This window comes from Vespula pensylvanica, chromosome 3 (genome assembly GCF_014466175.1).
Source record: "Vespula pensylvanica isolate Volc-1 chromosome 3, ASM1446617v1, whole genome shotgun sequence".
NCBI lineage: Eukaryota > Metazoa > Arthropoda > Insecta > Hymenoptera > Vespidae > Vespula > Vespula pensylvanica.
Window position 1 is genome coordinate 11,205,460 of NC_057687.1, and position 24,924 is coordinate 11,230,383.

The 24,924-nt window shown below is 26.9% G+C and overlaps 8 protein-coding genes across 22 annotated transcripts in view; 4 read left to right on the plus strand and 4 right to left on the minus strand.

Annotated features, from left to right (window-relative positions):
- Positions 1 to 823, minus strand: part of LOC122627668 (very long-chain-fatty-acid--CoA ligase bubblegum) — a 9,869-nt gene extending 9,046 nt beyond the window's left edge. The window contains exon 1 of the mRNA XM_043808984.1: positions 625 to 823. The gene's annotated coding sequence lies outside the window, so the exon portion shown is untranslated. The remainder of the gene's footprint in view (positions 1 to 624) is intronic.
- Positions 824 to 1,761: 938 nt separating this feature from the next.
- LOC122627656 (protein TIPIN homolog) lies at positions 1,762 to 2,878 on the plus strand. Its single transcript, XM_043808959.1, has one exon. It carries the CDS (start codon positions 1,909 to 1,911, stop codon positions 2,746 to 2,748), a length of 840 nt encoding a protein of 279 aa, XP_043664894.1. The 5' UTR covers positions 1,762 to 1,908; the 3' UTR covers positions 2,749 to 2,878.
- Positions 2,879 to 2,888: 10 nt separating this feature from the next.
- LOC122627657 (U6 snRNA-associated Sm-like protein LSm6) lies at positions 2,889 to 3,681 on the minus strand. Its single transcript, XM_043808960.1, has 3 exons — positions 3,527 to 3,681; positions 3,335 to 3,425; positions 2,889 to 3,203 (listed from the first exon to the last, which is right to left on the minus strand). Exons 2-3 carry the CDS (start codon positions 3,423 to 3,425, stop codon positions 3,055 to 3,057), a joined length of 240 nt encoding a protein of 79 aa, XP_043664895.1. The 5' UTR covers positions 3,527 to 3,681; the 3' UTR covers positions 2,889 to 3,054.
- Positions 3,682 to 4,111: 430 nt separating this feature from the next.
- On the plus strand, positions 4,112 to 8,283 carry LOC122627655 (lysophosphatidylserine lipase ABHD12). 6 transcript variants are annotated; one of them, XM_043808952.1, is made up of 10 exons: positions 4,112 to 5,042; positions 5,446 to 5,560; positions 5,836 to 5,954; positions 6,044 to 6,149; positions 6,251 to 6,450; positions 6,523 to 6,658; positions 6,971 to 7,088; positions 7,164 to 7,325; positions 7,413 to 7,540; positions 7,638 to 8,283. In XM_043808952.1, exons 2-10 carry the CDS (start codon positions 5,490 to 5,492, stop codon positions 7,684 to 7,686), a joined length of 1,089 nt encoding a protein of 362 aa, XP_043664887.1. In that variant the 5' UTR covers positions 4,112 to 5,042; positions 5,446 to 5,489; the 3' UTR covers positions 7,687 to 8,283. The 6 variants fall into 6 exon arrangements, with proteins under 6 accessions (XP_043664887.1, XP_043664890.1, XP_043664891.1 ...); XM_043808955.1 differs by having other exon boundaries at positions 4,112 to 4,448; XM_043808956.1 differs by having other exon boundaries at positions 4,811 to 4,875.
- Positions 8,284 to 8,545: 262 nt separating this feature from the next.
- On the plus strand, positions 8,546 to 10,589 carry LOC122628226 (26S proteasome regulatory subunit 10B). Its single transcript, XM_043810288.1, has 7 exons — positions 8,546 to 8,701; positions 8,935 to 9,014; positions 9,122 to 9,161; positions 9,291 to 9,427; positions 9,509 to 9,881; positions 9,987 to 10,250; positions 10,327 to 10,589. The coding sequence occupies exons 1-7, from the start codon at positions 8,605 to 8,607 to the stop codon at positions 10,515 to 10,517; spliced, it is 1,182 nt and encodes a 393-aa protein (XP_043666223.1). The 5' UTR covers positions 8,546 to 8,604; the 3' UTR covers positions 10,518 to 10,589.
- LOC122628227 (tRNA (guanine-N(7)-)-methyltransferase non-catalytic subunit wdr4) lies at positions 10,562 to 11,993 on the minus strand. Its single transcript, XM_043810289.1, has one exon. It carries the CDS (start codon positions 11,991 to 11,993, stop codon positions 10,830 to 10,832), a length of 1,164 nt encoding a protein of 387 aa, XP_043666224.1. The 3' UTR covers positions 10,562 to 10,829.
- A 37-nt stretch (positions 11,994 to 12,030) lies between these two features.
- Positions 12,031 to 18,314, minus strand: LOC122628224 (uncharacterized protein DDB_G0283357-like). 8 transcript variants are annotated; one of them, XM_043810281.1, is made up of 3 exons: positions 18,253 to 18,314; positions 15,588 to 18,015; positions 12,031 to 15,296 (listed from the first exon to the last, which is right to left on the minus strand). In XM_043810281.1, exons 2-3 carry the CDS (start codon positions 18,001 to 18,003, stop codon positions 13,129 to 13,131), a joined length of 4,584 nt encoding a protein of 1,527 aa, XP_043666216.1. In that variant the 5' UTR covers positions 18,004 to 18,015; positions 18,253 to 18,314; the 3' UTR covers positions 12,031 to 13,128. The 8 variants fall into 8 exon arrangements, with proteins under 8 accessions (XP_043666216.1, XP_043666218.1, XP_043666219.1 ...); XM_043810283.1 differs by having other exon boundaries at positions 12,031 to 14,816; positions 15,549 to 18,015; XM_043810284.1 differs by having other exon boundaries at positions 12,031 to 14,780; positions 15,513 to 18,015.
- On the plus strand, positions 12,454 to 23,989 carry LOC122628225 (DNA mismatch repair protein Msh2). Of its 3 annotated transcripts, XM_043810285.1 has the most exons (15): positions 12,454 to 12,595; positions 12,662 to 12,711; positions 19,962 to 20,085; positions 20,159 to 20,415; positions 20,557 to 20,724; positions 20,806 to 20,994; positions 21,078 to 21,472; positions 21,607 to 21,821; positions 21,955 to 22,272; positions 22,346 to 22,567; positions 22,644 to 22,876; positions 23,002 to 23,093; positions 23,180 to 23,402; positions 23,467 to 23,559; positions 23,647 to 23,989. In XM_043810285.1, exons 1-15 carry the CDS (start codon positions 12,562 to 12,564, stop codon positions 23,803 to 23,805), a joined length of 2,772 nt encoding a protein of 923 aa, XP_043666220.1. In that variant the 5' UTR covers positions 12,454 to 12,561; the 3' UTR covers positions 23,806 to 23,989. The 3 variants fall into 3 exon arrangements, with proteins under 3 accessions (XP_043666220.1, XP_043666222.1, XP_043666221.1); XM_043810287.1 differs by lacking the exons at positions 12,454 to 12,595; positions 12,662 to 12,711 and adding an exon at positions 19,537 to 19,555; XM_043810286.1 differs by lacking the exons at positions 12,454 to 12,595; positions 12,662 to 12,711 and adding an exon at positions 19,833 to 19,872.
- Positions 23,990 to 24,924: the final 935 nt, after the last annotated feature.

Below are 24,924 nucleotides of genomic sequence, written 5' to 3' on the forward strand. Positions count from 1 at the left end.
TTTTTTTTTTTTGATCTTTCTCTTTTCTTTTTCTTTTTTATCTATTCATTTATAAGATTTTATATATAGATGTTTATTCATAAAAATGATCGATACGACGTTATGGATTTTTGAAATCGATATTTCATTGGCATGCTCATCTAAATCGATGATTCAAGAAAACCGAAAAAAGAGAAAAGAACTAGGAAAGTTCTGCCGGTGAAATATCACTGGAGAAAGTTTAATCACAGTTTTCTTAATAATGTGTATACACATGTATATTTACAATACATATGTATATATGTTAAATTGTTTCGTATTGAAACAATGAAAAAAAAAAAGAAAGAAAGAAAAAAAAAGAAAAACAAAAAATATAAAAGCATTGTTTTACAATATGATATTAAATATATACACGTAAGGAAAATAAAATAAAGAAAAATTGAAAGAAAATTAATCGTATAACTTAACCTAGTATCGATCGACAATGTTAAGAAACCTTTCAAGAAATTAGTAAATAAAGAAACTCGTTTAGAAAACTTTTTGAAATAGTCAAAGTTCGTACATACTTTCATAACTTTTTTCAAAGACGATCAAATCAACGATTTAAATATTTGAATACATTTTATGTATTGAAAGGGGACCAACCTGTTTATTTTCTTTCGTTAGTGATTCCAAATGTCCTATAGAAATCGTAGGGAAAAGTACTCAAAAATTAATTTCTTTGTTTCTTCGACAAATTCACAATTGAAACTTGTTATGTGTCTCAATATATTAAAACAGATTCTAATAATAACACAAAAATACGATAAGTCTGACGATCACGCCACAAATGCCACGCAAGAATGAGTGCTGATATTATAAAGAAGACCACGTGGTTAAGAACCAAGTACGTGTACTTCATAGGCCCCAGAACCGTGATTACCGGCATTGACTTCTTTTTACTTCATATCCATTATATATGCAAAGGAAATCAATTGCAAAATGTATTTTATTCGACTTAATTCAATGCCATTTAAACGTGTTTTTTCTTTTCCAAATTTCGTCAAGAAATTAAATCAGAGATAAACTTTAACTTTCGAAAACAAAAAGAAAATAAAGAATTTGTAAAAACAAACAATTTTTTATTTCTACAATTTAATAAACGAAAGGTATCACAGTAGAAAAATCTTTGAACTGCAACATGAGAAAGCATATATCTATATCAAAATCGTATCAAAGAATTATTTTTAACGATAAATACGTGTCTCTACTTTTAAATGCATAAAATATACGTATCATTTTATTTCTTTTCGTTAAGAGATATTTTCAAACGTTTAACAAATCATGTAGAGGTAAATAAAAATATTATTTTCAAATGAAGCCTTTTCATTGTTCGTATTCAAACAGAAAAATCATTGGCGCATGTGCAATTGTGAATCGAAATAATCAAGGTATTCTTGTTGCATATCTTTTTTACCTAAGATACAATCGAGAAATATTTCGATATTTTCTTCAATTATATACGTTTTGATATATTTAGTGATATATCAGAGTCGAAATAAAAATGCCAGGTACGCCAATGGAACCAAATGGAGATACATTACAGAAATTACAAACCGAGCGTCCCTCGAATGGAAATTATCAGCAAGTAGTGCGAGAAATTACGCAAACGGATCATCTTAATAAAAGATTATTAGTGTCTTTGTTAGAGAGAATGAATAAATCGAACGGAGAGTTCGATAGTTTTATGGAAAAAGAAACAAGTACTTCTCAAGATAACGATGATAGCGATTTTTAGGTTAAGATTTTTCAAAAGGCATATATAGCTAATGCAGTTTTCTGAATAGTTCTGAAGTTTATGAACATATAACAAAATATTACGTGTATTTAACTACTATATTCTATTTTCTTTTCCTACATATAATTATATACTTATAAAGATTTCTTAATATGAATGCATTGTCAGATTTTTCTGATCACGAGGATGACATATTGGCAGAGTATGAAAAAGAAGATACTGACAAAGATGGTAAAAATTTAAACGATGTTGATGAAGAAGAACAAAAAGAGAATGTCCCAAGAAGAATTAATCCTCCCACGTCACAGAGACATGTCGTACGTAATCCTATACCTAAGCTTAATACAGAACGTTTGAAAGGTCCTAAAGGTATACATACCATCGAAAAACATTTTGAAGGATTTAAATTTCATGGCAAAGGATATGAAAAAAAGGATTTGGACCGTGTTATGAAAAGATTAGAACATTGGGCACATAGGTTGTTTCCAAAATTAGATTTTGATGACTTTCTAGAAAAAACAGAGAAGCTTGGTTCCAAAAAAGATCTTTCAGTATTTGTAACAAAATATAGAAATGATATGATAGCATTTGATGATGCTGAAATTTTACAAAATAACGCAAGTGATGATGAACCTATAGAAACTAATGCTGCTGTTGATGCATTTGATTTACTGATTGCCGAACAAATTGAAAAACAGAAGGAGGTATTGGTACAACATAATCCTAAGACAAATGATATATCTATAAATGATCAAGCTAATGATATGTTGTTTGCAAATGAATTGGAGCAATGTTCTACTCAAACTGATAAAGTCATAGAAACAAACGACTCACAAACTAATACTTCTGAGTTAAGTGATGAAATAAAGGAAAGAATTGAAAGAAATAGACAACTAGCTATTGAACGAAGACTTGCTAGATTAAAAGCTATAAAAGAAAATGAGAAAAAAAAGGAAATAGGAGAGGATATTGAAATGGAAATACCAAACTAAAGAAATTTAAACAATGCATAATATTATAAACTTTGAGTTTGATAAAATTAGATTCATATATTATCGTTACAGATATAAAAAAATTAAAAAAATTTGTATTACAAAATATATACTTGTTTTATACAAATAATTCATTAACATTTATGATATCCCTTAATAATTTATTTTTTAACTTTATTCCTTACATAAAAGAAATTAATATCATACATTTATGTTATTACTTGTCTAATACTAACATAAAAATTGATTTCATTTATGTTCATTATAAAAAAGTATAATTATTAAATAAATTGTTTTATTTCATAGCTATGTTCTACGCTTTTGTGTACTGATATATAATACATTATTACCACGTATAAAAGCATCACCATACTTGTCCTTTAATTGTCCATTAACATATTCCTCCGTTTGTTCTAATGCTATATTCATGTAGCCATCGAGACAAGCTAATACACCTATAAACATTTATAATAAGTAGTGGAAAATTAAAACGAAACATTAAAATTTTTCTTTCTGAATTTCAAAATATGATATGGGAATAAAAACATATATATATATATATATATATATATATATATATATATACCTCTGTAATCGACGCCACTATTTAATTTAACAACTACAGGTCTGCCATGAATTTGTTGAATAAATTGCGATAAAGCTTCTTTACGACTCATCTGCAATTAACATTGATAAATTATTATATTATGCAAGAATCGACATTATTTTATCTTTTTATTTATTCTTTAGCTAATATATTTAAAAAATATGTACTCACGACTATTCAAATATAGCATTAAACTTTTTACTCAATTTTTGAGAGTAGAATGTTTGAACGTTAAAACATTTAGACTGGCCACACACACTTTCCGTAAGAATAACTGCAAACGTACATAGAAATCATGCACACAACGTTCCATCGTAGCGTTGCCATGACAACGTTACTACGACCCGTTTGATTTCTATTACTGTTATTTAGGTTATAGCAGTGAAATATACTAAATATTTAAAAAATACTTTATAAATTTGTAAAGTAAATTTATCAATTATTATGTAATAAATAAAGTTTTTATTATATTAGCTTTGGGTGTGTACAAATTTATGCATTTAATATTTTATAAATGCTTCGTTGTTCGCGCCGAAAGTAGAGGTCAGATAACCTTGCAATCTGATTGGTTGTCATAAGAACGTTAAACAGTACTACGTTAAATTTTCCGACTGTAGTGTACTGTTACTGTACACTGATCATTCAAGCAATGCGATTGGTTGAAACCTTTCTATATATATGGCCAACATAAATAACAAAAATATAGAGATACAAACTCAATATTTAGACGAATATAATCGATCGCAGTGTGTTTAACTTAAACGACGATAGGAGCGTGTATCAAAAACATAAAAGAAATAAATTGCATAAAATACAATGCACATAAAGAGTTGTCACTGACTAATAGGTTTTAATAATCGATTTAAATGTGATCTAATTGTTAACAAATTGTCAAAAATCAAATCTAATTATTTGAAACTTTTGATTGTTTGTAATTAGTACATTAAATATTTCTACTTAATAAATTTTACATTACAATTGGATTTCGAATAAACGATAAGAAAAAAGAACGTAATTACAATTCGTGGAAAAATCATAAAGCGCAATTTCTGTGGATTATTCAGCCATACGTCATACCGTTCTATAGTCCGAAGTAAGCTATCCATTTTATTGTCTGCTTTCTTTGATTTGTTTCAGTATATATCCTAAGCTCCATTAGTAAAGGTCGACATATTAGTGATTTATAATCGCTCATTGGTGACAATTACCTTCTTTTTATAATATAACTTGTGAATATTAGAAAAAAAAAAGAATTTTAATCCAATATTTTAATTAAACATTGAATTTAAGTGTTAAAAAGATTAATCATTTATTAATCAACATTATAGTTACTATTGTTAACACAGGAAAAAGAATGAGTGTGCTTTCTTTTAATGATATTTTATAATAGTTTATTATAATCATAGCTGAAGTGTAATTATACATATTATAATTATATTGATAATTGTGTCGATTTATCAATATTTCTTATATTCATTTAATATGTTATATTGGTTGCCAAAAAAACGCTTAATAAAAAGGTAACAATTTCTTTTGTTGTACGTGCATGATAACAAAGGCAAAGAATACTTAATAGGATTAAGAAATAGATATTTTCTTGTATATATTTGCTATTAATATATTAACTTATGAGCATATGAATAGACAGTTATTCAACCATTATTCAACAAAGCCTTTTAATACAAAAGTAAGTTCACACACTTATAAACAACAGAAAAAGAAAGATAAAAAAAAAGAGTAGCATTCTTAATTATTATTATAATTATATTAATATATTTAATTTTGCATTAATACAAATTGCACATAATTATACAATGTTTTATTGTACAATATTTTGTGAATTTGAAGATTTTAAAATTATAAAATAGAGAGATTATGCAATTACTTTTCCTATTTATATGTATATTTGTGAGTCATTTCATTTGGACAAATTATCTATAGATCTTTTGTAAATAATAATATCTATCCATAAAATACAAGTATATATACTTGATACATCGATTAATAGAACATAACATTCCATATAAAATGTGCTTTGATAACTTCCTGTAATAAATTTTGCTAACTGAAAGTATTTTACATCACAAAAGGACTTGTGACAGGAATCCTTAAGCTTTGGTAGCTACTAACAAACATGCGATCGAGTTATCTACTCTTAGCAGCAGTGATACCATTCATCGTCCTTGATATTTGGTACACAGGAATGTAAGTTACTTTGTTGAATCAATCAAACTTCTGTGGTTAATTATTGGTATATCTAATTATACTTTTTCTTATATAAAATTATAAGCAAATTAATTGACCAAATAATCCAAATAACATTAATTTAATGCTTTCCCAACTTATTAATTACACTTGGAGAGTAACATATAAGTACATATTATAAATAGATGTAACTATCACTTTTTTAACAATTTTTTATTTTATTATGAAATATAATATATGAATTGTAATTCTAATACCATCTATATATATTTCAGATGTTTATTATGGATTATGAAAGTATCAATCCTAACTTATCTTATTTTATTTGGTATTCTACCCATTATATTTCATTATTCTTATACAGTACAAAAAAAAATTCTTTTTCTAAATTTTGGTAAGTATTCATTTGTATATATTGATTCTAATATATGAAACAATACAGCTACTAATTCTTCAAACAAAATAATAAATTTTATTCTTTAGTATACTGGCCACTTAACACTGATTTTTCAAAGCCAGAGTTTCTTGGCTTGAAAGGAGTTAGAAATTTTTACTTGCATACCGAGGAACATGTAAAATTAGGAGTATGGTAAATAATATGAGAAATATAACTATAAAATATAATTGACATTATTTTTATATATATATATATATATATATATATTTACTTTATTATCTATCTATTTTCAGGCATATATTGCCACGATCTTTAATAAATGATTCATTTGCTGCAAAAAGTGAAGTTTTTGAAACTTCTTTATATAATAGTAGTAAACCAGTTTTTATATATATGCATGGAAATAGTGGAAATAGAGCAAGTAGCCATAGATTAGAACTTTATAAACTTTTCCAAGACTTGGATTATCATATTGTGTGCTTTGATTATAGAAGTATGTATAAAGATCTTTTATATTAATTCTTTGATTTGTTTGACAATGTATAATCTTAAATATCATATTTAGGTTATGGAGATAGCGACAAAGCAGAACTTTCAGAAACAGGTATTGTTAATGATAGTAAATATATTATTGAATGGGTAATGGCTAAAGTTAATGGCACTGCACCTGTTTTTATTTGGGGACATTCTTTGGGTACTGGGTAAGAGTTCAAATATTGCTTGATATATGTATAGATACATATTAAATAACCAAATATATGAGTGAGTGTATAGAAAAAGGGCATATATTATAACAGCTATTTATATAATTGTCACAATGAGCAATGAAAATTGTTTTCATATTTTCCATAAATTTTATGAAATTTAATATACGTTTTTCTTCTAAACAAACATTCATATCTGTTTAATATTCTTGTATACAATATTATGTATATTGTATACAAACAAAATTGTATGTATTTATATAAATAATATTAAAAAATGTAATTTTAATACGAATTCTTTGAGGATAGAGTGTCCACGCATGCATTAGCATTATTAGCTGCTAAAGGTACAATACCTACGGGTTTGATACTTGAATCACCTTTCAATAATATTATTGATGAAATAAGCGAACATCCATTTGCACAGGTTTTTTATTTATACATTTTTAAAAATAAGTCCCTGTTTCTTAATTTCTGATGTTTTATTTTTTTTTTAATACAGATATTTAAACACTTACCATGGTTCAATTGGCTAGTTGTAGAACCTTTCTATAACAATGGTTTACGATTTGAATCGGACAAACACATTGGAAATGTTACTTGTCCTATTATGATATTACATGCTGAAGATGATAATATTATACCATTGTACTTGGGTGAAAAAGTATGTTTAAATATTATACTTGAAATGATATGTGTGTTAGAAGTATTTGAAAACATATACTAGACCTTTTTATGATATATATTTCAGTTATATCAAGCAGGATTGAATTATCATAAAAATGAAACAAATTTAATTGAAATGATTAGAATAGATGCATTATATGGACTTGGACATAAATATATTTGTCGATATAAAATATTACCAAACATAATTGAGTAAGTAAATGAAATAAATGGTATATGAGTTATTCTTAAAATTATATTTAAATGTATGAAATATACTATCTTTTGATTTTTGTGTGTCTGTTTCTAGGTCGTTTGTAACAAAATTACAAAAAAACAAGACTGAAGAAAATACTTAATCTGTCTATAGTATTATTATGCAATTATGTTTCTAATAGAGATTTGATGGTATTTTATATACTTATAAAAGAGTATATTACAAAATGAATGCTATATAATTAATTTAAAAAAGTATATTAATAACATTATGCTCTAAAACATTCTATTTAGAAAATACTCATTTACACGAATATAATTACGAGAACAGAAAATTGATTATATTGGTGTTAATTTTATAATAAAATATCGAAACATAGAATTTCAAATACAATACATTTATTTTTATATGTATTGTAATGAAAATAACTTTCTTGTATTGATGTGAGTTTGCTGTACAGTTTCTCAGGTTATTAAAAAAAACAAATGTATCGTTAAATTACAAACAGAATTAATAATGTAGTAGTTACGTAATTTACTAGTGTAAATTACTTTCTGTATTATTTTTAATTTTATTCATTGAGTAATAAGAATTTGTTTTGAAAAATATAAGTATGAGCTGAGTGTATTTGATTCTTATGGTATATATTTGTGATAAACATCGTCATGTGTTTATAATGTAATTGTAGAATATAAATGTAAAGGTTATATAAAATAAATTTCAATAGTAGTTTCTTGAATCTGTTCAAATTTCATATGATTTTCATTTTCAAAATAAAAGATGTTCGATGTATAATTAATGACAGTTCTGAAATTAATTATTATTATTATCAATTAAATTTATTTATTTTCATTGTCACTTTCCAATTTAGAAAAAAACAATAGAAAATAATTAGATTATGTATCTTGCATATTTCCATTTTATATTCTATACTTCATTATTAAAATTATAAACTGTAGATGGAAGTACAATCGCGGATGAAATTGGTAAACTTCGTCAATTCTATATGAATCTACTTGGAAACTTTCTCAATGACGCTTATACAGCAAAATAAGTAAAAATGGCGGTCACCATGGATTCTGTAAGAGAAAAGGTTCTTCAAAATTATCGAAAAAAACTTCTTGAACACAAAGAAGTAGAATCACGATTAAAAGAAAGTAAGATGTATATATTTTTATTTATTTATTAATTTTTTTTTTTTATATGTAATCTATTCTCGAAAACATATATTACCTAACCTCATTTTTCTATGATAGTTCTTTGTCTCGCATTTGATTTATTATTAATTGTTATTTATATTTTATAATTTTCTCTATAATTAAACACATATAAATATTAAATTATACTTTTTGAATCTAATATATATATAAATATTTTTTGATATTTATAGTGAGGGAACACTTAAAAGATCTGACCAAACAATATGATAAGTCTGAAAATGATTTGAAAGCTCTTCAAAGTGTTGGTCAGGTAAATAAATTATATTATTTAATAAATATACTTTTAAATATTTCTTTATGTAAAAAATTATCAATGTATGTAGATATATATTCTTAATTATTATAAATTTTCCATAGATTGTTGGTGAGGTTCTTAAGCAACTTACAGAAGAGAAATGTAAGTCAAATGTTTTGTTAATTAGTAACAAATATAAAATCTATTTTATATAACAAAAAAAAAGAAAGATTTAGAAATTTGTTGTTTTATTTTAAAAATAAATATAGAAAACATGTAACGTCATTTCAGTTATAGTTAAAGCAACAAATGGTCCTCGTTATGTTGTTGGTTGTAGACGTCAACTTGATAAAAATAAATTAAAGTCTGGAACCAGAGTTGCTCTTGATATGACAACTCTAACTATAATGCGTTATTTACCACGTGAGGTAAAAATTATTTGATATGCAAAAATTGAAGGTGTTATACTTTATTAATCTATAAACTGTTTGTTATAAATTGTATATTAGGTTGATCCATTAGTTTACAACATGTCTCATGAAGATCCTGGTGATGTTACATATTCTGCTATTGGTGGTTTAAGCGAACAAATTCGTGAACTGCGAGAAGTTATAGAACTACCTTTACTAAATCCTGAACTCTTTCAAAGAGTTGGTATTACTCCACCTAAAGGATGTTTATTATATGGTCCACCTGGTACTGGCAAAACACTATTGGCAAGAGCAGTTGCTAGTCAGTTAGATGCAAATTTCTTGAAAGTTGTATCAAGCGCTATTGTTGACAAATATATTGGAGAATCAGCACGACTGATCAGAGAAATGTTTAATTATGCTCGTGATCATCAACCGTGTATTATATTTATGGATGAAATTGATGCTATAGGTAAAATTTGTATATAGAAGTGACAGTCTGACAAAGTTAATAGTACATTAAAAAAAAAAAAAAAGAAAATATTTTTTAATATTACTACTATTTGATTTTACATAGGCGGGCGAAGATTTTCCGAGGGAACTAGTGCAGATAGAGAGATTCAAAGAACTCTAATGGAATTATTAAATCAAATGGATGGTTTTGATTCTTTAGGTCAAGTTAAAATGATAATGGCAACAAATAGACCTGATACTTTGGACCCTGCTCTTTTAAGACCCGGTCGTTTAGACAGAAAGATCGAAATACCATTACCTAATGAACAAGCACGACTTGAAATTTTGAAAATTCATGCAGGTCCAATTGCTAAGCATGGTGACATTGGTAAATATATTAATATGTAATGTATAATATAAATAATCTTCATGCTCTAGAAATAATTGGCTAATATTTAATACAGATTATGAGGCAGTAGTGAAATTATCAGATGGATTTAATGGGGCAGATTTAAGAAATGTTTGTACAGAAGCTGGATTATTTGCTATAAGATTGGAGAGAGAATATGTTGTTCAAGAAGATTTTATGAAAGCTGTAAGAAAAGTTTCAGATAATAAGAAACTTGAATCAAAGTTAGATTACAAACCAGTATAAGAAAGCAATATAGCTATTGTGATTTAATGAATGATACAAAGAAATTAATAAAATAGCCTTATTTTATCTTAACAATACATACATTTTCATGTGAATTCGCATATTAATAATATATTAGTCATGCTTAACTTATCATCAATATATTTTGTCTGATATCACAAATTCCTGTAAACTTGTGTCATGCTTTTATTATTCAAATAATGAGATGAATTTACATTTATAATACATGATATATGTTTATTTCTTTCTTTTCTTTTCTTTTCTTTCTTTCTTTTTTTTTCTTTGAAATTTTATTTTGTTAACTGAAAATACTTATTCTAAAGTATTCGACAGACGTGATTTTTTTCTTTCTAAATATTGTTGTACATTATCATATTTTCTTTTATACAAAATAGGGAATAAATTTTGCCTAAGTGTATCATTATTCAATGACATCCAGACTTCATTCAATTCTTTTAATGTATTATTTGTAATTGAATCCAATACAAAATGATTATTCTTCAAAATATATACATTTACTCCTGCATTGGTTAAAACCCACATTTGATGATTTTTTAAGAAACAATCTAAAGGTTCATCTTCCATTATTATGGTTTCAATCCAAGTGGATGTTAAATGTGATTCCATTGTTTCATCAATGATGTATACTAGTAATATATTACTACTATAAAAACTTATAACAAGTAAAGATGATAATTTATTAAGTGCTGTAGCTTTTAGATGTTTCACAGGTAAAACATTAACATATTCTTCATAATGATTAGTTTTAAGAATTTGATTAAATTTGTCAATATTATATTTAGCAATTTTTTCACTAAAATTAACAGTTAATAATTCTCTTCCAAATTCATAATTCCATAACATGAAAGTTCCATCTCCTCCTGAGCTTATTAGAATTTTTTTTTTATGAGGTAGTTCACAAATATTTGTTACAAATTTGCTATGTCCAAGACAATAAGATACGATATTATACGAATGTGGAAACATTGATACACGGATCTTTTCATCTCTATCAGTTGTTAAAATATATTTTCCATCTTCTGTAACAAGTATGTCCAGTAGCATCGATAAATGTCCTAAAAGTAAAGCTCCATTTTCTATAGGATTTGTAGTAGAAAATAGATAAGCATCTCCAGCTTTATCAGCAACAATTATATCATTGTTTGGAGAAAATATTACTTTGCTTGCTGCTCTAGGAAGTATTCTATTCGATATAAGTCTCTTACTTTTTCTTTCATATAAACACAATTGTTTGCGATTTGTACATACCAAAAAATATTTGCCATCATTAGAAAATGTTGTACTTATTATCATGTGATATGATTCTACATCTATATTATTATGTATATTAACTCCCTTATTACATTCCATATGAGGTAGTGCTATGGTACTTACTAAGTTATTATCGATATTGTATGTTATAAGATGGTTACTGTTACATACAACAATATCTGAATCATATATGCAGAAACTCATTTTTTTTTTGGATTTCAAATAAAATTTTTACAAACAATGGTCATATAATGATATTTATTTGCTGTGATATATTTCACAGATCAAATGTATAGAACTTTATTATTCTGCATTAGCAATACACGTGATTCACTGTTATCATGTTTCAGCATACGTTATATAGAAGGTTATCGATTAGAAGAGATCACTTTTTTATAATATATTATTATTGAGAGTTCACTTGCTTATTTTATCCTAAACATGACATTTTAAAATTCGTAAAGAGCGATATATAATTTAAATTCTAACCGATATTTTGATTATGATATTAGTCAAACTATGACGTAGTTTAGTGTACAAGCTTGTCTAGAGAAATTTATTTTTACATTTTAGAGACTTTTTTTTTATACTGTTACGAGTATCATCTTTTCGCGGGAAGGTGAAAAATCTTCGTTCATGCTCGAACTTAATATGCGTAAATGTAATTATACAATACGGTCAATTGTGAGACGTATATATTTTCAATTATTTAATTTTTCTATTAATTGTATTTTTTTTCGAGAACATTAAACGTACTATTTTTATATCAATAATGGCTGTACAACCAAATCAGCAATTTAGTATGGGTAAATAACCTTTGTTCTTAAGTTGCTCTCTCCTTTGTTGTAATAATATATAACTAAATATTTCAGATCCACCTTCCCAAGTCAGTTTCATTAGATATTTCAAGAATCTTCCAGAAGTAAGTAAACGTTTATATATAATATTAATATTTATTTTGTCTCAAAAGTTTGTGACACCGTTTGAAATATAGTTAAACTATCTTATACTTAGATTATTATTAATAATTATATGATGATAATATATTCGTTTATAATTATAAAATTATAAAAAATCAATCTGCATGTATTAACACATTATAATTTTGTATTTATTTTAATACATTATGCTTTAAAGTTTTATAATACTAAATCATATGATACAATTTATGTGTTACATTAATTTTTTTAAATGCATTAAATTATAATATTATAAATTGAATATTAATGTTATTTTAGCTTATATACAATTGAATATATTATTTGTGGTAAATAAATCATATATATTATAATTCTTTATAAGATATAGATTGAAAATGAATTAAGTTTAAAAATTATATTTAACCAAATATATCTCTAGCTTTTTCCTTTGCTTTATCAAAAGTATTTGTAAATTTATGACCAAGTCTTGTCCAGAATGTTGGTGGAGCTTCTGTTTCAACTTTTTCTGTTATTTCCGGTACTTCTGGTATTTCTGGTATTACTGTTGTAGTCGTAGATAAAGGGATTACTTCTCTTGGTTTTTCTCTAATATCCCATGAATCTATACCATCTGAATAAGGAGGTAACGTAGCGCTAGGATTTTGTGTTACATGATGAAAAATATCATCACTGTGATTAGCATCATATGGGCCACCACCATATGCTTCCAAAATACGTGGTTCTATTTTACCACCTGAATTATTAATTTGAGAAGGCTCATTCTGCTGATTATTATTTTGATTTTCTCTCTTATACACTTCTTCTGGATTACGATCTTGATTTAATTGAGATTGAGATTCTCCATAATTATTTTGATATTGACTTTGTGTTGACTGTCTATAAATATGTCTAAATCTATGCCCACCTTTAGTGAATGCAATTCTTTTATGGGAATTTTGTTGCTGATGTTGCTGATTTCCTTCTTCATCGACTGTTTGAATATTTGTCTGTTTTGGCACTTCTTGCTGATTTGAAGATTGCAGATATATAGGATATAATTCATTATTTTTTCCAATTTCTTGATTAGCTCTTGAATTATCTGATATTTGATTTGGATATGAAATAGTTTGACCAGTACCATCACTTGAATGATAAATATGCACAACATTTGGATCTTTACTGTTGTCAGTTGTGAACTGAATAGAAGTTGTATATCTTGGTTTCCATTTTGGTTTTGGTGCTGGTGTCAGTAAATGTAAAGGTTTATTCTCATTCATATCTGATTGTTCTGCAGTTCCAGATACACTTGGATGAAAATATTGTTCATCAGGAAATTGTTGATTATGGTTGGTAGAATATCTTTGGTTCTGTAATTGTTGTGTTTGCTGTCCAAATTCTAAATGTCCTGAAGTATGTTGCATTAAATCATCAAAACCACCTGTTTGTTGAGTTGGATCATCATTTTGTTCAGTATATCTACTGGGATTTCTATAATTCTGTACCTGTTGTGTTTGTTGTCCGAATTCTAAATGTCCTGAAGTTTGTTGTGTTAAATCATCAAATCCACCTGTTTGTTGAGTTAAATCATCACTCTGTTGAGTTAAATCTTCGATACGTTGATTATGTCTACTGCGATTTCTATGATTCTGTGTTTGTTGTGTATGTTGTCCAAATTCTAAATTTCCTGAAGTTTGCTGAGTCAAATCTTCATATCTTTGACTTAAACTACTGGGATTTCTGTGATCTTGTGTTTGTTGTCCAAATTCCAAATGTCCCGAAGTCTGTTGTGTTAAATCGTCAAATCCACCTGTTTGTTGAGTTAGATCATCACTTTGTTGAGTTAAATCTTCGATACGTTGATTATGTCTACTGCGATTTCTATGATTCTGTGTCTGTTGTGTGTGTTGTCCAAATTCTAAATGTCCCGAAGTTTGTTGAGTGAAATCATCAAATCCACCTGTTTGTTGAGTTAGATCATCACTCTGTTGAGTTAAGTCTTCGATACGTTGATTATGTCTACTGCGATTTCTATGATTCTGTGTCTGTTGTGTATGTTGTCCAAATTCTAAATGTCCCGAAGTTTGTTGAGTTAAATCATCAAATCCACCTGTTTGTTGAGTTAGATCATCACTCTGTTGAGTTAAATCTTCGATACGTTGATTATGTCTACTGCGATTTCTATTATTCTGTGTCTGTTGTGTATGTTGTCCAAATTCTAAATGTCCCGAAGTCTGTTGTGTTAAATCATCAAATCCACCTGTTTGTTGAGTTAAATCTTCGTCTTGTTGAGTCAAATCTTCATATTTTTGACTCAAACTACTGGGATTTCTGCGATTCTGTGTTTGTTGGCCAAATTCCAAATGTCCCGAAGTCTGTTGTGATAAATCGTCAAATCCACCTGTTTGTTGAGTTAGATCATCACTCTGTTGAGTTAAGTCTTCAATATGTTGATTATGTCTACTGCGATTTCTATGATTCTGTGTCTGTTGTGTATGTTGTCCAAATTCTAAATGTCCCGAAGTCTGTTGTGTTAAATCATCAAATCCACCTGTTTGTTGAGTTAAATCTTCGTCTTGTTGAGTCAAATCTTCGATACGTTGATTATGTCTATTGCGATTTCCATGATTCTGTGTCTGTTGTCCGAATTCCAAATGTCCCGAAGTCTGTTGTGTTAAATCATCAAATCCACCTGTTTGTTGAGTTAGATCATCACTTTGTTGAGTTAAGTTTTCAATATGTTGATTATGTCTACTGCGATTTCTATGATTCTGTGTCTGTTGTGTGTGTTGTCCAAATTCTAAATGTCCCGAAGTCTGTTGTGTTAAATCATCAAATCCACCTGTTTGTTGAGTTAAATCTTCGTCTTGTTGAGTCAAATCTTCATATTTTTGACTCGAACTACTGGGATTTCTGCGATTCTGTGTTTGTTGTCCAAATTCCAAATGTCCCGAAGTCTGTTGTGTTAAATCATCAAATCCATCTGTTTGTTGAGTTAAATCATCACTCTGTTGAGTTAAATCTTCGATACGTTGATTATGTCTACTGCGATTTCTATGATTCTGTGTCTGTTGTGTATGTTGTCCAAATTCTAAGTGTCCTGAAGTTTGTTGAGTTAAATCATCAAATCCATCCGTTTGTTGAGTCAAATCTTCGTATTTTTGATTTAAACTATTGGGATACCTATGATTTTGTGTCTGTTGCCCAAATTCTAAATGTCCTGATGTTTGTTGAGTTAAATCATCAAATCCACCTGTTTGTTGAGTTAAATCTTCGTTTTGTTGAGTCAAGTCTTCGTATTTTTGACTTAAACTACTGGGATTTCTGTGATTCTGTGTCTGTTGTCCAAATTCCAAATGTCCCGAAGTTTGTTGTGTTAAATCATCAAATCCACTTGTTTGTTGTGTCAAGTCTTCACTCTGTTGAGTTAAATCTTGATTTTGTTGTTGTGAAGATTGATGTTGCAGTTCATAGTCATTGTATGCCAATTTTTCTGGTTGATAATGTTCTGGATTTTTTGGAATTCTCCCATATTGCTGTTGTTCCTGAATATGATTATATCGACGATAATCTGCATTACGTTTATATTTTCTGTTATATCTATGCTCACTGTGCTGCATTTCATGAGTACAATCTTCATGTTGCATTCCTTGATCAATACCACGTGTGCCAGTAGCTACCTCTTGTACATTTGCTGTATAGCCTGGATTGTAATTATTACCTACTGTACGAACAACTTCCATGTTGTATGTCCTGCTTCTGTGATGTGAAGAATATTGATTTCTGTCATATGGATTAGTATTAACAATTTCGCTTCTTTGTCCCATAGCATCCCAACCTTGTTGATGTTGTATTCTTTGTCCTCTTGAATATGGATAATTATCAATGTTTTCATTCAATCTACTCTGTTGTACACTGTCTATAGATTGATAATTTTGTCTCATTTGTGATTGATGTGTATCAAAATGTTCTCTTTGGTAATTCTCTCTTTGTTGTAGCCCAATCTGTTCATTATTTCTGTATCTTTGATAATTGCTATTTTCATTAATTGGAGGTTGAATAGGACTGGGTAAAACATTTGTATGAGATTGAGAAATATATGTTTCTTGTCTTTGATGTTGAATATTTGGTCTATTTCTATTATATAGATTGTCTTGATTTCTGTATAATGCATCCTCAACAGTAAGTTGAGTTTGTCTATTTGGCAATTGATCTTGAGGTACATTATATATTGTTCCAATAGCAGGCATATACTCGTTTTGACCTCTATGTCTATAATCAGCACTTTCAGCAACTTGTAGATCATAATTTTTAAAAGTAGGTGTTACATTGTCTTGAATTAAATTCATGGTACCTGTATGCAAAGTGTTACTTGATGCCACATGTTTGGAGTGGGATGTTCGATGGAGTTCTGTTTCTAAATTTTTGAATTCCTGATTTACTTTTTGTATTGTATTCTGCAGATCATGTATATTTGAAGTAATCTCATGTTTAGGGTTGGTGCTATATTGAGAAGTATAATTTTGTTGGTAATAACGAATTGTTTTTGGACCAGTAACATATTGTCCTTCTTCTTCAAAAACACGTCCATGCCCTCCATCAGTTCTATATGTATTAACTTGAGACCAATTACCAGGTCTTGCTCCAATATATGGATTTTGACCTTGCAACAATCCTGAATCACCACCAGACATTCCATGTTGACTCACTTGTAAACTATCGCCTAATCCTCCAAGATTCTCAAGTCTTCCATTATGACTTTCTTTTCCTCTGTACGATTCTACTAACTGATCATTATGTAATTTATTATAGCTATGTTCTTGTCTGTATGATTCTGAATTTCTTGATTGCTCATATACTCTTTGACTGTCAGCATTATGCATAGAATTGTATCTGTTTTGATTGATTAATCTTTCTGACTGTATTAAATCTGGATTATTTACATGAGTATTAGTATATGAGGAAGTATAATTCTTTTTAAAATATCTTACACGTTTTGAACCTTCGACATATTGTCCTTGCTCTTCATAAACTTTACCATGACCACCATCTGTTCTATATTCATTTTGTTCTGTCCAATTACCAGGTCTATTGTAATCAAGATTCAAATGATTTATGTTTCTTATATTTGAATCTGTTATTAAATCTGCATGATCATTAAGGTTACTAGATACTTGATGAGTTCTATAAGAATTGACCTTTTGATAAGTAGTAGTACAGCTTTCTATGCAACCACTAGGTGCAGATAATGATTGTGTAAATAAAATGGATAAGACGATTATCCTTTTCATTGCCATATTTAGATTAGTCTGTGAAAAAAGAGAAATTTTGTTAAGTTTTATAGTAAATTATACATAATGATCAAATATATATAAAACATCTTTAAATAACAGTAAACAAGTTATGAATTTCTTATGATTTTTTAATTTATCATTAATTACGAAGTATTTGTTATAATCTTTGAAATTAATCATTAATTAAGTTTTTATATTCTATTATAGTCATAATATGGCAAAATTTATTATTAAAAAAAATGACTTTATTACCTTGGAAGAGATGACCAAGACACACTTTTAATCTAAAGATGTTCTCACTAACATTGAAGGATGACATATAACAGAAGCAGATTGCAGCAATAGCATTTATGTCTGCTTCCCCTTCTTCATATCTGAATTCTGGGTTTTTTCTTATTTTTTAACTTTACTTCATATACTTACTTATCACTGGGAATTCGTGGTAAAAGTATATTCAATAATACAATATAATATAAACGTACATTTTCCATTTATTGTTGTTTATATTATTTCATTTTTATTTATTTATTTTTATTTATATCTGTATATAACCATATAAATAATTTTCTATTAAAAATATGAATTAAAAAATTAAATTTCATTGTAGTTTTTCTAGTAGAATTACATAAAGTTATATGTTTTTATGTTATAATATAAATAACAATGATTTATTTTATTTGTGTAAGAATAAAAATAGAATAAATAGTAATACTGGCTTCCAGGTAACAGTATATCCATATTTACTGTGATGTGTCACAGATTAAGTCATCCTTTGTCTATAAGATCTGCACTGTATTGTTGCTTTCATTCACAAGATTAGCAAATCAAATTTCAAGGTTACTCTTATGTACTGAAGAAATACTCGTTATATAAAATATATGACAAAAACCAAGTATATAATTTTTCGTTATTGTAATATTACAATAACTTACATGATATTCAATTAATAGTTATATTCATACATCAATTTCAATTAAATGAAACATATTGCCCAATTTTATAGTAGCCTACTTATAACATAAATTATTTGTCTTCCTGGAATATGAACTCTGATCTTTTATCATAATAATACTTCATGATGACCTCATTATTATAGGCGTCAGTGGATTTTCTGGATTGTACCAATACTTTCTGAATATGTACTACTTTAGTAATCAGTAATGAAAATATAGATCACAACACACAATAAATATATTTCAAAGTACATGTAATAAATATAGTACAATAAAAATAAAGTCTATGTAAATTAATAATTAAATCAATGCTCTATTAAATGTTATAACAAATTATTCATTTTAGCTATATATTTATTTAAACAAGACATTCTTTATCTTATCTAATTTATTCTCATGTATTTTTGTATTATTTTATGCTTGAAGTGTGTGTATCAATACTTTTCGAGAATTCGTATGTTTTATTTATACCCATTCAACAATCTGACCTCCCGATAGACATTGACCTATAGATATATTACAAGGTTTTAAATTTTCTCAGTAAAGAGAGAATAAACGTTTCTAGAAATTTTATTATATGTCCTATGTGAAATATCCTTCTGGTAATATATCTAAAATATTATTATTTTATTATTTTTTATTAATATATAGAAATAAAATTAAAATTAAAATAAAATTTCATTTATTGAATGGAAATTTGTATATAATAATATTAATAAGGTATATTACTTTTTAGAACATATATTTCCTTAAATTGCGTATATTTAATATCAATATTAATATCAATAATTTTTATCACATCGCGTGTGTTTATTACGTAAATAGGTCAAGGCGATACTAATCAATTGTATCAATAACTATAAGTTATATGTACATATAGAATTTCCATTAATACATGCATTGGATACAAAATTATAATGTTATTGTACATAATAAATTAATAATCAAAATATAATTGATTAACAAACTATTAAAAAAAAAAAAATAATATTAATTTGTTCATTTTAGAAATCAAGTTCCACTATACGATTTTTTAACAGAGGTGATTATTATACATTACATGGAAGTGATGCTTTATTTGCTGCCAAAGAAATTTTTAAAACAACATCTGTTTGTAAAATGCTTGGTGCTGGTAAGTCATCATACAATTTTAATTTTAATATTATAAAAAATTATTACTTGAGGATTTAATTTTCTTATTATAGAACCCTATAAAACTGAAGGTGTTATATTAAATAAAAGTCATTTTGAGGCATTTATACGTGACTTACTATTAGTAAAACAATATAGAGTGGAAGTTTACATCAATCAAGGATCAGTAAAGAACCAAAACTGGATATTAGAATATAAAGGATCACCTGGTAATTTGTCACAATTTGAAGATATATTATTTGCTAACAATGATATAGCACTGGGAGTGTCAGTAATCGCAGTAAAGTTAGGAATAGAAGGAAAATCCAGAGTAAGTTTGTATAACGTTTGTATATCATAAAACTATTTATTATACTTATTATAGATTATATTTAAATTACTAATGTATATTTATATAGAAATATTTTTATAATAAGATTTATAATATTTTATAATTTATGATATTATATAGATTGTAGGTTTAAGCTGTCTTGATACTGTAGCAACTTCTTTCTCAGTTTGTGAATTCCAAGATAGTGAATCTTTCTCAAATTTAGAAACACTTATTGTTACACTTAATCCAAAAGAATGTCTACTAATCCAAGGGGAAGGTAGTTATGAGTTTGATGCTTTAAAACAGGTTGGTAAATTATAGAGAGTATATTATTATATGAAATATTATAAAAGATTTATCTAATTTTTGTTATCATACATTTTTTAGGTAATAGAGAGAAGTAATGTTTTAGTTACTTTAAGAAAAAAGAGCGAATTTTCTAATGATTCAGTTGTACAAGATTTAAATACATTAATTAAATTTAAAAAAGGCCAGCAAGAAAATGCTCAATCATTACCTGAAGTAAATTTAACATTAGCTATGTCAGCTACATCTGCATTAATTAAATATTTGGATGTAAGTATATTTTTCATATAATTATAATTTTTAAGAGAGAAATTTTTTTCTTAAATATATGATACTAAAAAATTAAATTTCAGCTGACATCTGATGAGGGAAATATTCATCAATTTAGTATAGAACAAATAAAACAATCACGCTATTTAAAATTGGACACAGCAGCTATAAAGGCTCTTAATATTGAGCCTCGTATAGACGTATCTTCTAATTTAAATGGAAATGTACCTGCAAGTATTTTAACTTTATTGGACAAATGTAGAACTTCACAAGGTCATAGATTAATTGCACAATGGATTAGACAGCCTCTTAAAGATTTGGCACTTATAAAAGAAAGACATGATATTGTAGAAATATTAGTTAAAAACAATGAATTGAGATCTGCTCTTAGTGAAGATCATCTAAGACGAATACCAGACTTACAGCAATTAGCTAAAAAATTATGTAGAAAAAAAGCTCATCTTCAAGACTGTTACAAGTGTGTAACTAACGTTATATTTTACAATATAGAAAACCTCTATTTTATTATATGTCTTGATACGAAGTAACAGAGAAATAATTTATTATTTTATTATACTAGTTATATTTTTAAACTTGTATATTCACTTGCAGAATTTATACGAGTGTGTCTCATTTGCCAAGATTGATACAACAACTTTCTGATGCTTCTGATATAACAGCATTAAAAGAATTGATTATAAATCCATTGAAAGAACTTGTCAATGATATGGATAAATTTCAACAAATGATCGAACAGACTATTGATTTAGACGCAGCGGAAAAAGGAGATTTTTTAGTACGTCCCGATTTTGACGATGAATTGAAAGGTATAAATAGGTAGCTGTTATGTTTTTGTATAATTCAAGAAGATAAAAATCGAGCGTTACATCTTTTTGATTCGATTTTATGTGTATTGCATATAGATGCATATAAATTCTAATAATGATAAATTCCAAACAGAACTAAAGGAAGAAATGGATGAAATGGAAGAAAAAGTCCAATCCCAATTAAGTAAAGTAGCTGATGACTTGGGTTTAGAATCAGGAAAATCATTAAAATTGGAAACTAATCAACAGTTCGGTTATTATTTTCGAATAACGTTAAAGGAGGAAAAGATACTAAGAAATAAAAAATATTATGTTATATTAGACTCTAATAAAAGTGGTGTAAGATTTAGAAATAATAAATTAAGCGAATTGAATGATGAATATATTGCTGCTAGAGACAAGTATACAACTCAACAAAAAACTGTTGTTACAGAAATCATTGAAATTGCAGGTTATTATACAGTTAAAAATTATATTGATAAATAGAATTTATAGGTATTTTATTATACATTGAATTTATACAGCTGGATATACCAGTCCGATTAAAAGTATTGGAGACGTTATCGCGTGTCTTGATGTCCTCGTGGCATTTGCCTTAGCTGCAGCAAACGCACATAAAACATATGTACGCCCAGAAATGCTTTCTAGCGAGCATGGTGAATTTAATCTTGTTCAAGTGAGACATCCTTGTTTAGAAATACAAGAAGGCGTAGATTATATCGCTAATGACGTATATTTCAAAAGAGGTCAATATAATAAATTAATGAAATATTAGGTTTTCAAGAATTATCAAATTTTATATTAATTCTTAAATAATTTTAGATGAGGTTCATTGTTATATTATAACTGGTCCAAATATGGGTGGTAAAAGTACGTATATACGTTCTGCTGGTGTAACTGCATTAATGGCACACATTGGAAGTTTTGTCCCTTGTGATAAAGCAACGATATCTTTATTGGATTGTATATTAGCAAGAATTGGAGCTGATGATTCACAATTAAAAGGTCTCTCAACGTTTATGATGGAAATGATAGAAACAGCTGCTATTTTAAGGGTATATTAAACTAATGACTTGGAATATTATATATTATTATATATTAAACTAATATCTTGGAAAACGTTATATATATATATATATATATATATATATATATAATTATTCTCTTATATTATTTGTAGACAGCAACGTCTAATTCACTTGTCATTATTGACGAACTTGGTAGAGGTACATCAACGTATGAAGGATGTGGTATTGCTTGGTCCATAGCAGAGTAAAATTTATATTTCAATCTAAAATAATACGTATATTGTTTACAATAGAATTATTTCTTAAATAATATGATATTTTCTTTTTTAGACATTTAGCAAAAGAAATTAAATCTTATTGCTTATTTGCAACACATTTTCACGAAATTACGAGACTTTCTGAAGAAATACCTACAGTTAAAAATCAACACGTAACAGCTCTTATTCAAAACGATAAACTTACTTTACTTTATAAAGTAAAGCCTGGTGTTTGTGATCAAAGCTTTGGTATTCATGTTGCTAAGATGGCTAATTTTCCAGATAACGTAATAGAGGTAATTTTGAATTATATATCTTGTATTAAGAATAAGATAAATCTATTAATAATATATATTACAGTTTGCTAAACGAAAACAAACAGAATTAGAGGATTATCAGGGAACAGTTTTTGAAGGATCTGATTGTCCACAAAAAAAGCGAAAAATTATAAAGGTTTGAAAATAATCATTTCTTATTGATTTATGTTACATTATCTATGTAATAATATTCTTATTTACATTTCACATAATTTTATTATAGGAAGCTGATGGTTTGATAGCCGAATTTCTCAATAAATGCAAAACACTAGATAAATCTTTAACAAATGCACAGTTGAAAGATAAGATCTTAAAATATAAAACAGAAATTTGTTCTCATAAAAATCCATATATTGAAGCATTATTATCAGCAGGTTCCTAATTTATCTTTAAGTACGCCGAATAAATAAATATACTGTCAATTATTGGCGGAATATATTTTTTTATATATATTTTTAATTAAATACTATTAATTGTAAGCTTAAATGACAGTATTAAGTTATTTGAAATAATAACAATTTGAAAACATTTTATATTCCATGTACATAAAGCGTTTATTAACATTTTTTCGTTTGAAGTATTCCATGTTCTCCTTTAAAGCTTCGTCTTTAAAATAAGACTTTGTTTATAAAAATCGGTCAAGAATTATATCTGGATTCGCGCTGTTGGTATGTTATTTTCAACGTTTTTCATGCAAAAAACTGTTTTCTATAGCGCCTCTTAAACTTTGCGGCAAAAGAAAGAAAATTCATACCACCATTACCGATTGTTATATAAACACTTGAACGGTGTATATGAAGTAGCGATTATTTCCTTGTTTGATACGTAAACTCACACTAGATTTCTGATCCATTTCAAACGCAATAAAACGCATTTTGCAATGCTTACACGGAGAAGTCACGGTAATTCATTTAGAAACTTTTTTAATGAACTTTCGGCAGATGATAGCAATTTTAAAAATAAAATATATTTATATCGGCCATATGTACCAATGAATCTTAATTTTTGAGATTGTAAAATTTTAGAAAAATCCCTATTTCTTTTTTATATGCTAAAAGTAGTAGTGATAATATATTCGCTTAATTTAAAATAAGATTATATACGATTTTATAGTCACAAGAAAGATTAATCACGATAATAAGTATTTTATTATTATTATTATTATTATTATTATCACGTAAATTTTATTTTCTATAAAATATCTATAAAAAAAATAAAGAAGTAATAAATATAGAGTAAATGCTTATATTATCCCGAGTATATCTCAGCGTGGACGTATAGGTTTATAATGTTTAAATAATTGTTAATATAAATATTAACTATACTCTTCTATATATAGCCTTCACATTGTTAAAGTAAATATATATATATATATAATAATTCAAGAGATTATATAAGCTTATTTAAGTAACGATTGAATTTACATTTTTTCTTCATATCGATTTCATAACAAAATTTCATATAGATTTGCAAAATCAATAAAAACAAAAATAAAATTGAT

What these genes read in the sequence shown, in the direction of transcription:
- LOC122628224 (XM_043810276.1), bottom strand. Translation starts at nt 18,003, where the DNA reads ATGGCAATGAAAAGGATAATCGTCTTATCCATTTTATTTACACAATCA.
- LOC122627657 (XM_043808960.1), bottom strand. Translation starts at nt 3,425, where the DNA reads ATGAGTCGTAAAGAAGCTTTATCGCAATTTATTCAACAAATTCATGGC. An exon ending in TAGTGGCGTCGATTACAGAG is followed by an intron (nt 3,204 to 3,334) that starts GTATATATATAT and finishes AAATGTTTATAG; the next exon opens with GTGTATTAGCTTGTCTCGAT.
- LOC122628227 (XM_043810289.1), bottom strand. Translation starts at nt 11,993, where the DNA reads ATGAGTTTCTGCATATATGATTCAGATATTGTTGTATGTAACAGTAAC.
- LOC122628225 (XM_043810285.1), top strand. Translation starts at nt 12,562, where the DNA reads ATGGCTGTACAACCAAATCAGCAATTTAGTATGG. An exon ending in ATTTCAAGAATCTTCCAGAA is followed by an intron (nt 12,712 to 19,961) that starts GTAAGTAAACGT and finishes TGTTCATTTTAG; the next exon opens with AAATCAAGTTCCACTATACG. An exon ending in CATCTTCAAGACTGTTACAA is followed by an intron (nt 21,473 to 21,606) that starts GTGTGTAACTAA and finishes ATTCACTTGCAG; the next exon opens with AATTTATACGAGTGTGTCTC.
- LOC122627656 (XM_043808959.1), top strand. Translation starts at nt 1,909, where the DNA reads ATGAATGCATTGTCAGATTTTTCTGATCACGAGGATGACATATTGGCA.
- LOC122628226 (XM_043810288.1), top strand. Translation starts at nt 8,605, where the DNA reads ATGGCGGTCACCATGGATTCTGTAAGAGAAAAGGTTCTTCAAAATTAT. An exon ending in AGAATCACGATTAAAAGAAA is followed by an intron (nt 8,702 to 8,934) that starts GTAAGATGTATA and finishes TGATATTTATAG; the next exon opens with TGAGGGAACACTTAAAAGAT. An exon ending in GGATGAAATTGATGCTATAG is followed by an intron (nt 9,882 to 9,986) that starts GTAAAATTTGTA and finishes GATTTTACATAG; the next exon opens with GCGGGCGAAGATTTTCCGAG.
- LOC122627655 (XM_043808952.1), top strand. Translation starts at nt 5,490, where the DNA reads ATGCGATCGAGTTATCTACTCTTAGCAGCAGTGATACCATTCATCGTC. An exon ending in GCGAACATCCATTTGCACAG is followed by an intron (nt 7,089 to 7,163) that starts GTTTTTTATTTA and finishes TTTTTAATACAG; the next exon opens with ATATTTAAACACTTACCATG. An exon ending in ATATTACCAAACATAATTGA is followed by an intron (nt 7,541 to 7,637) that starts GTAAGTAAATGA and finishes GTCTGTTTCTAG; the next exon opens with GTCGTTTGTAACAAAATTAC.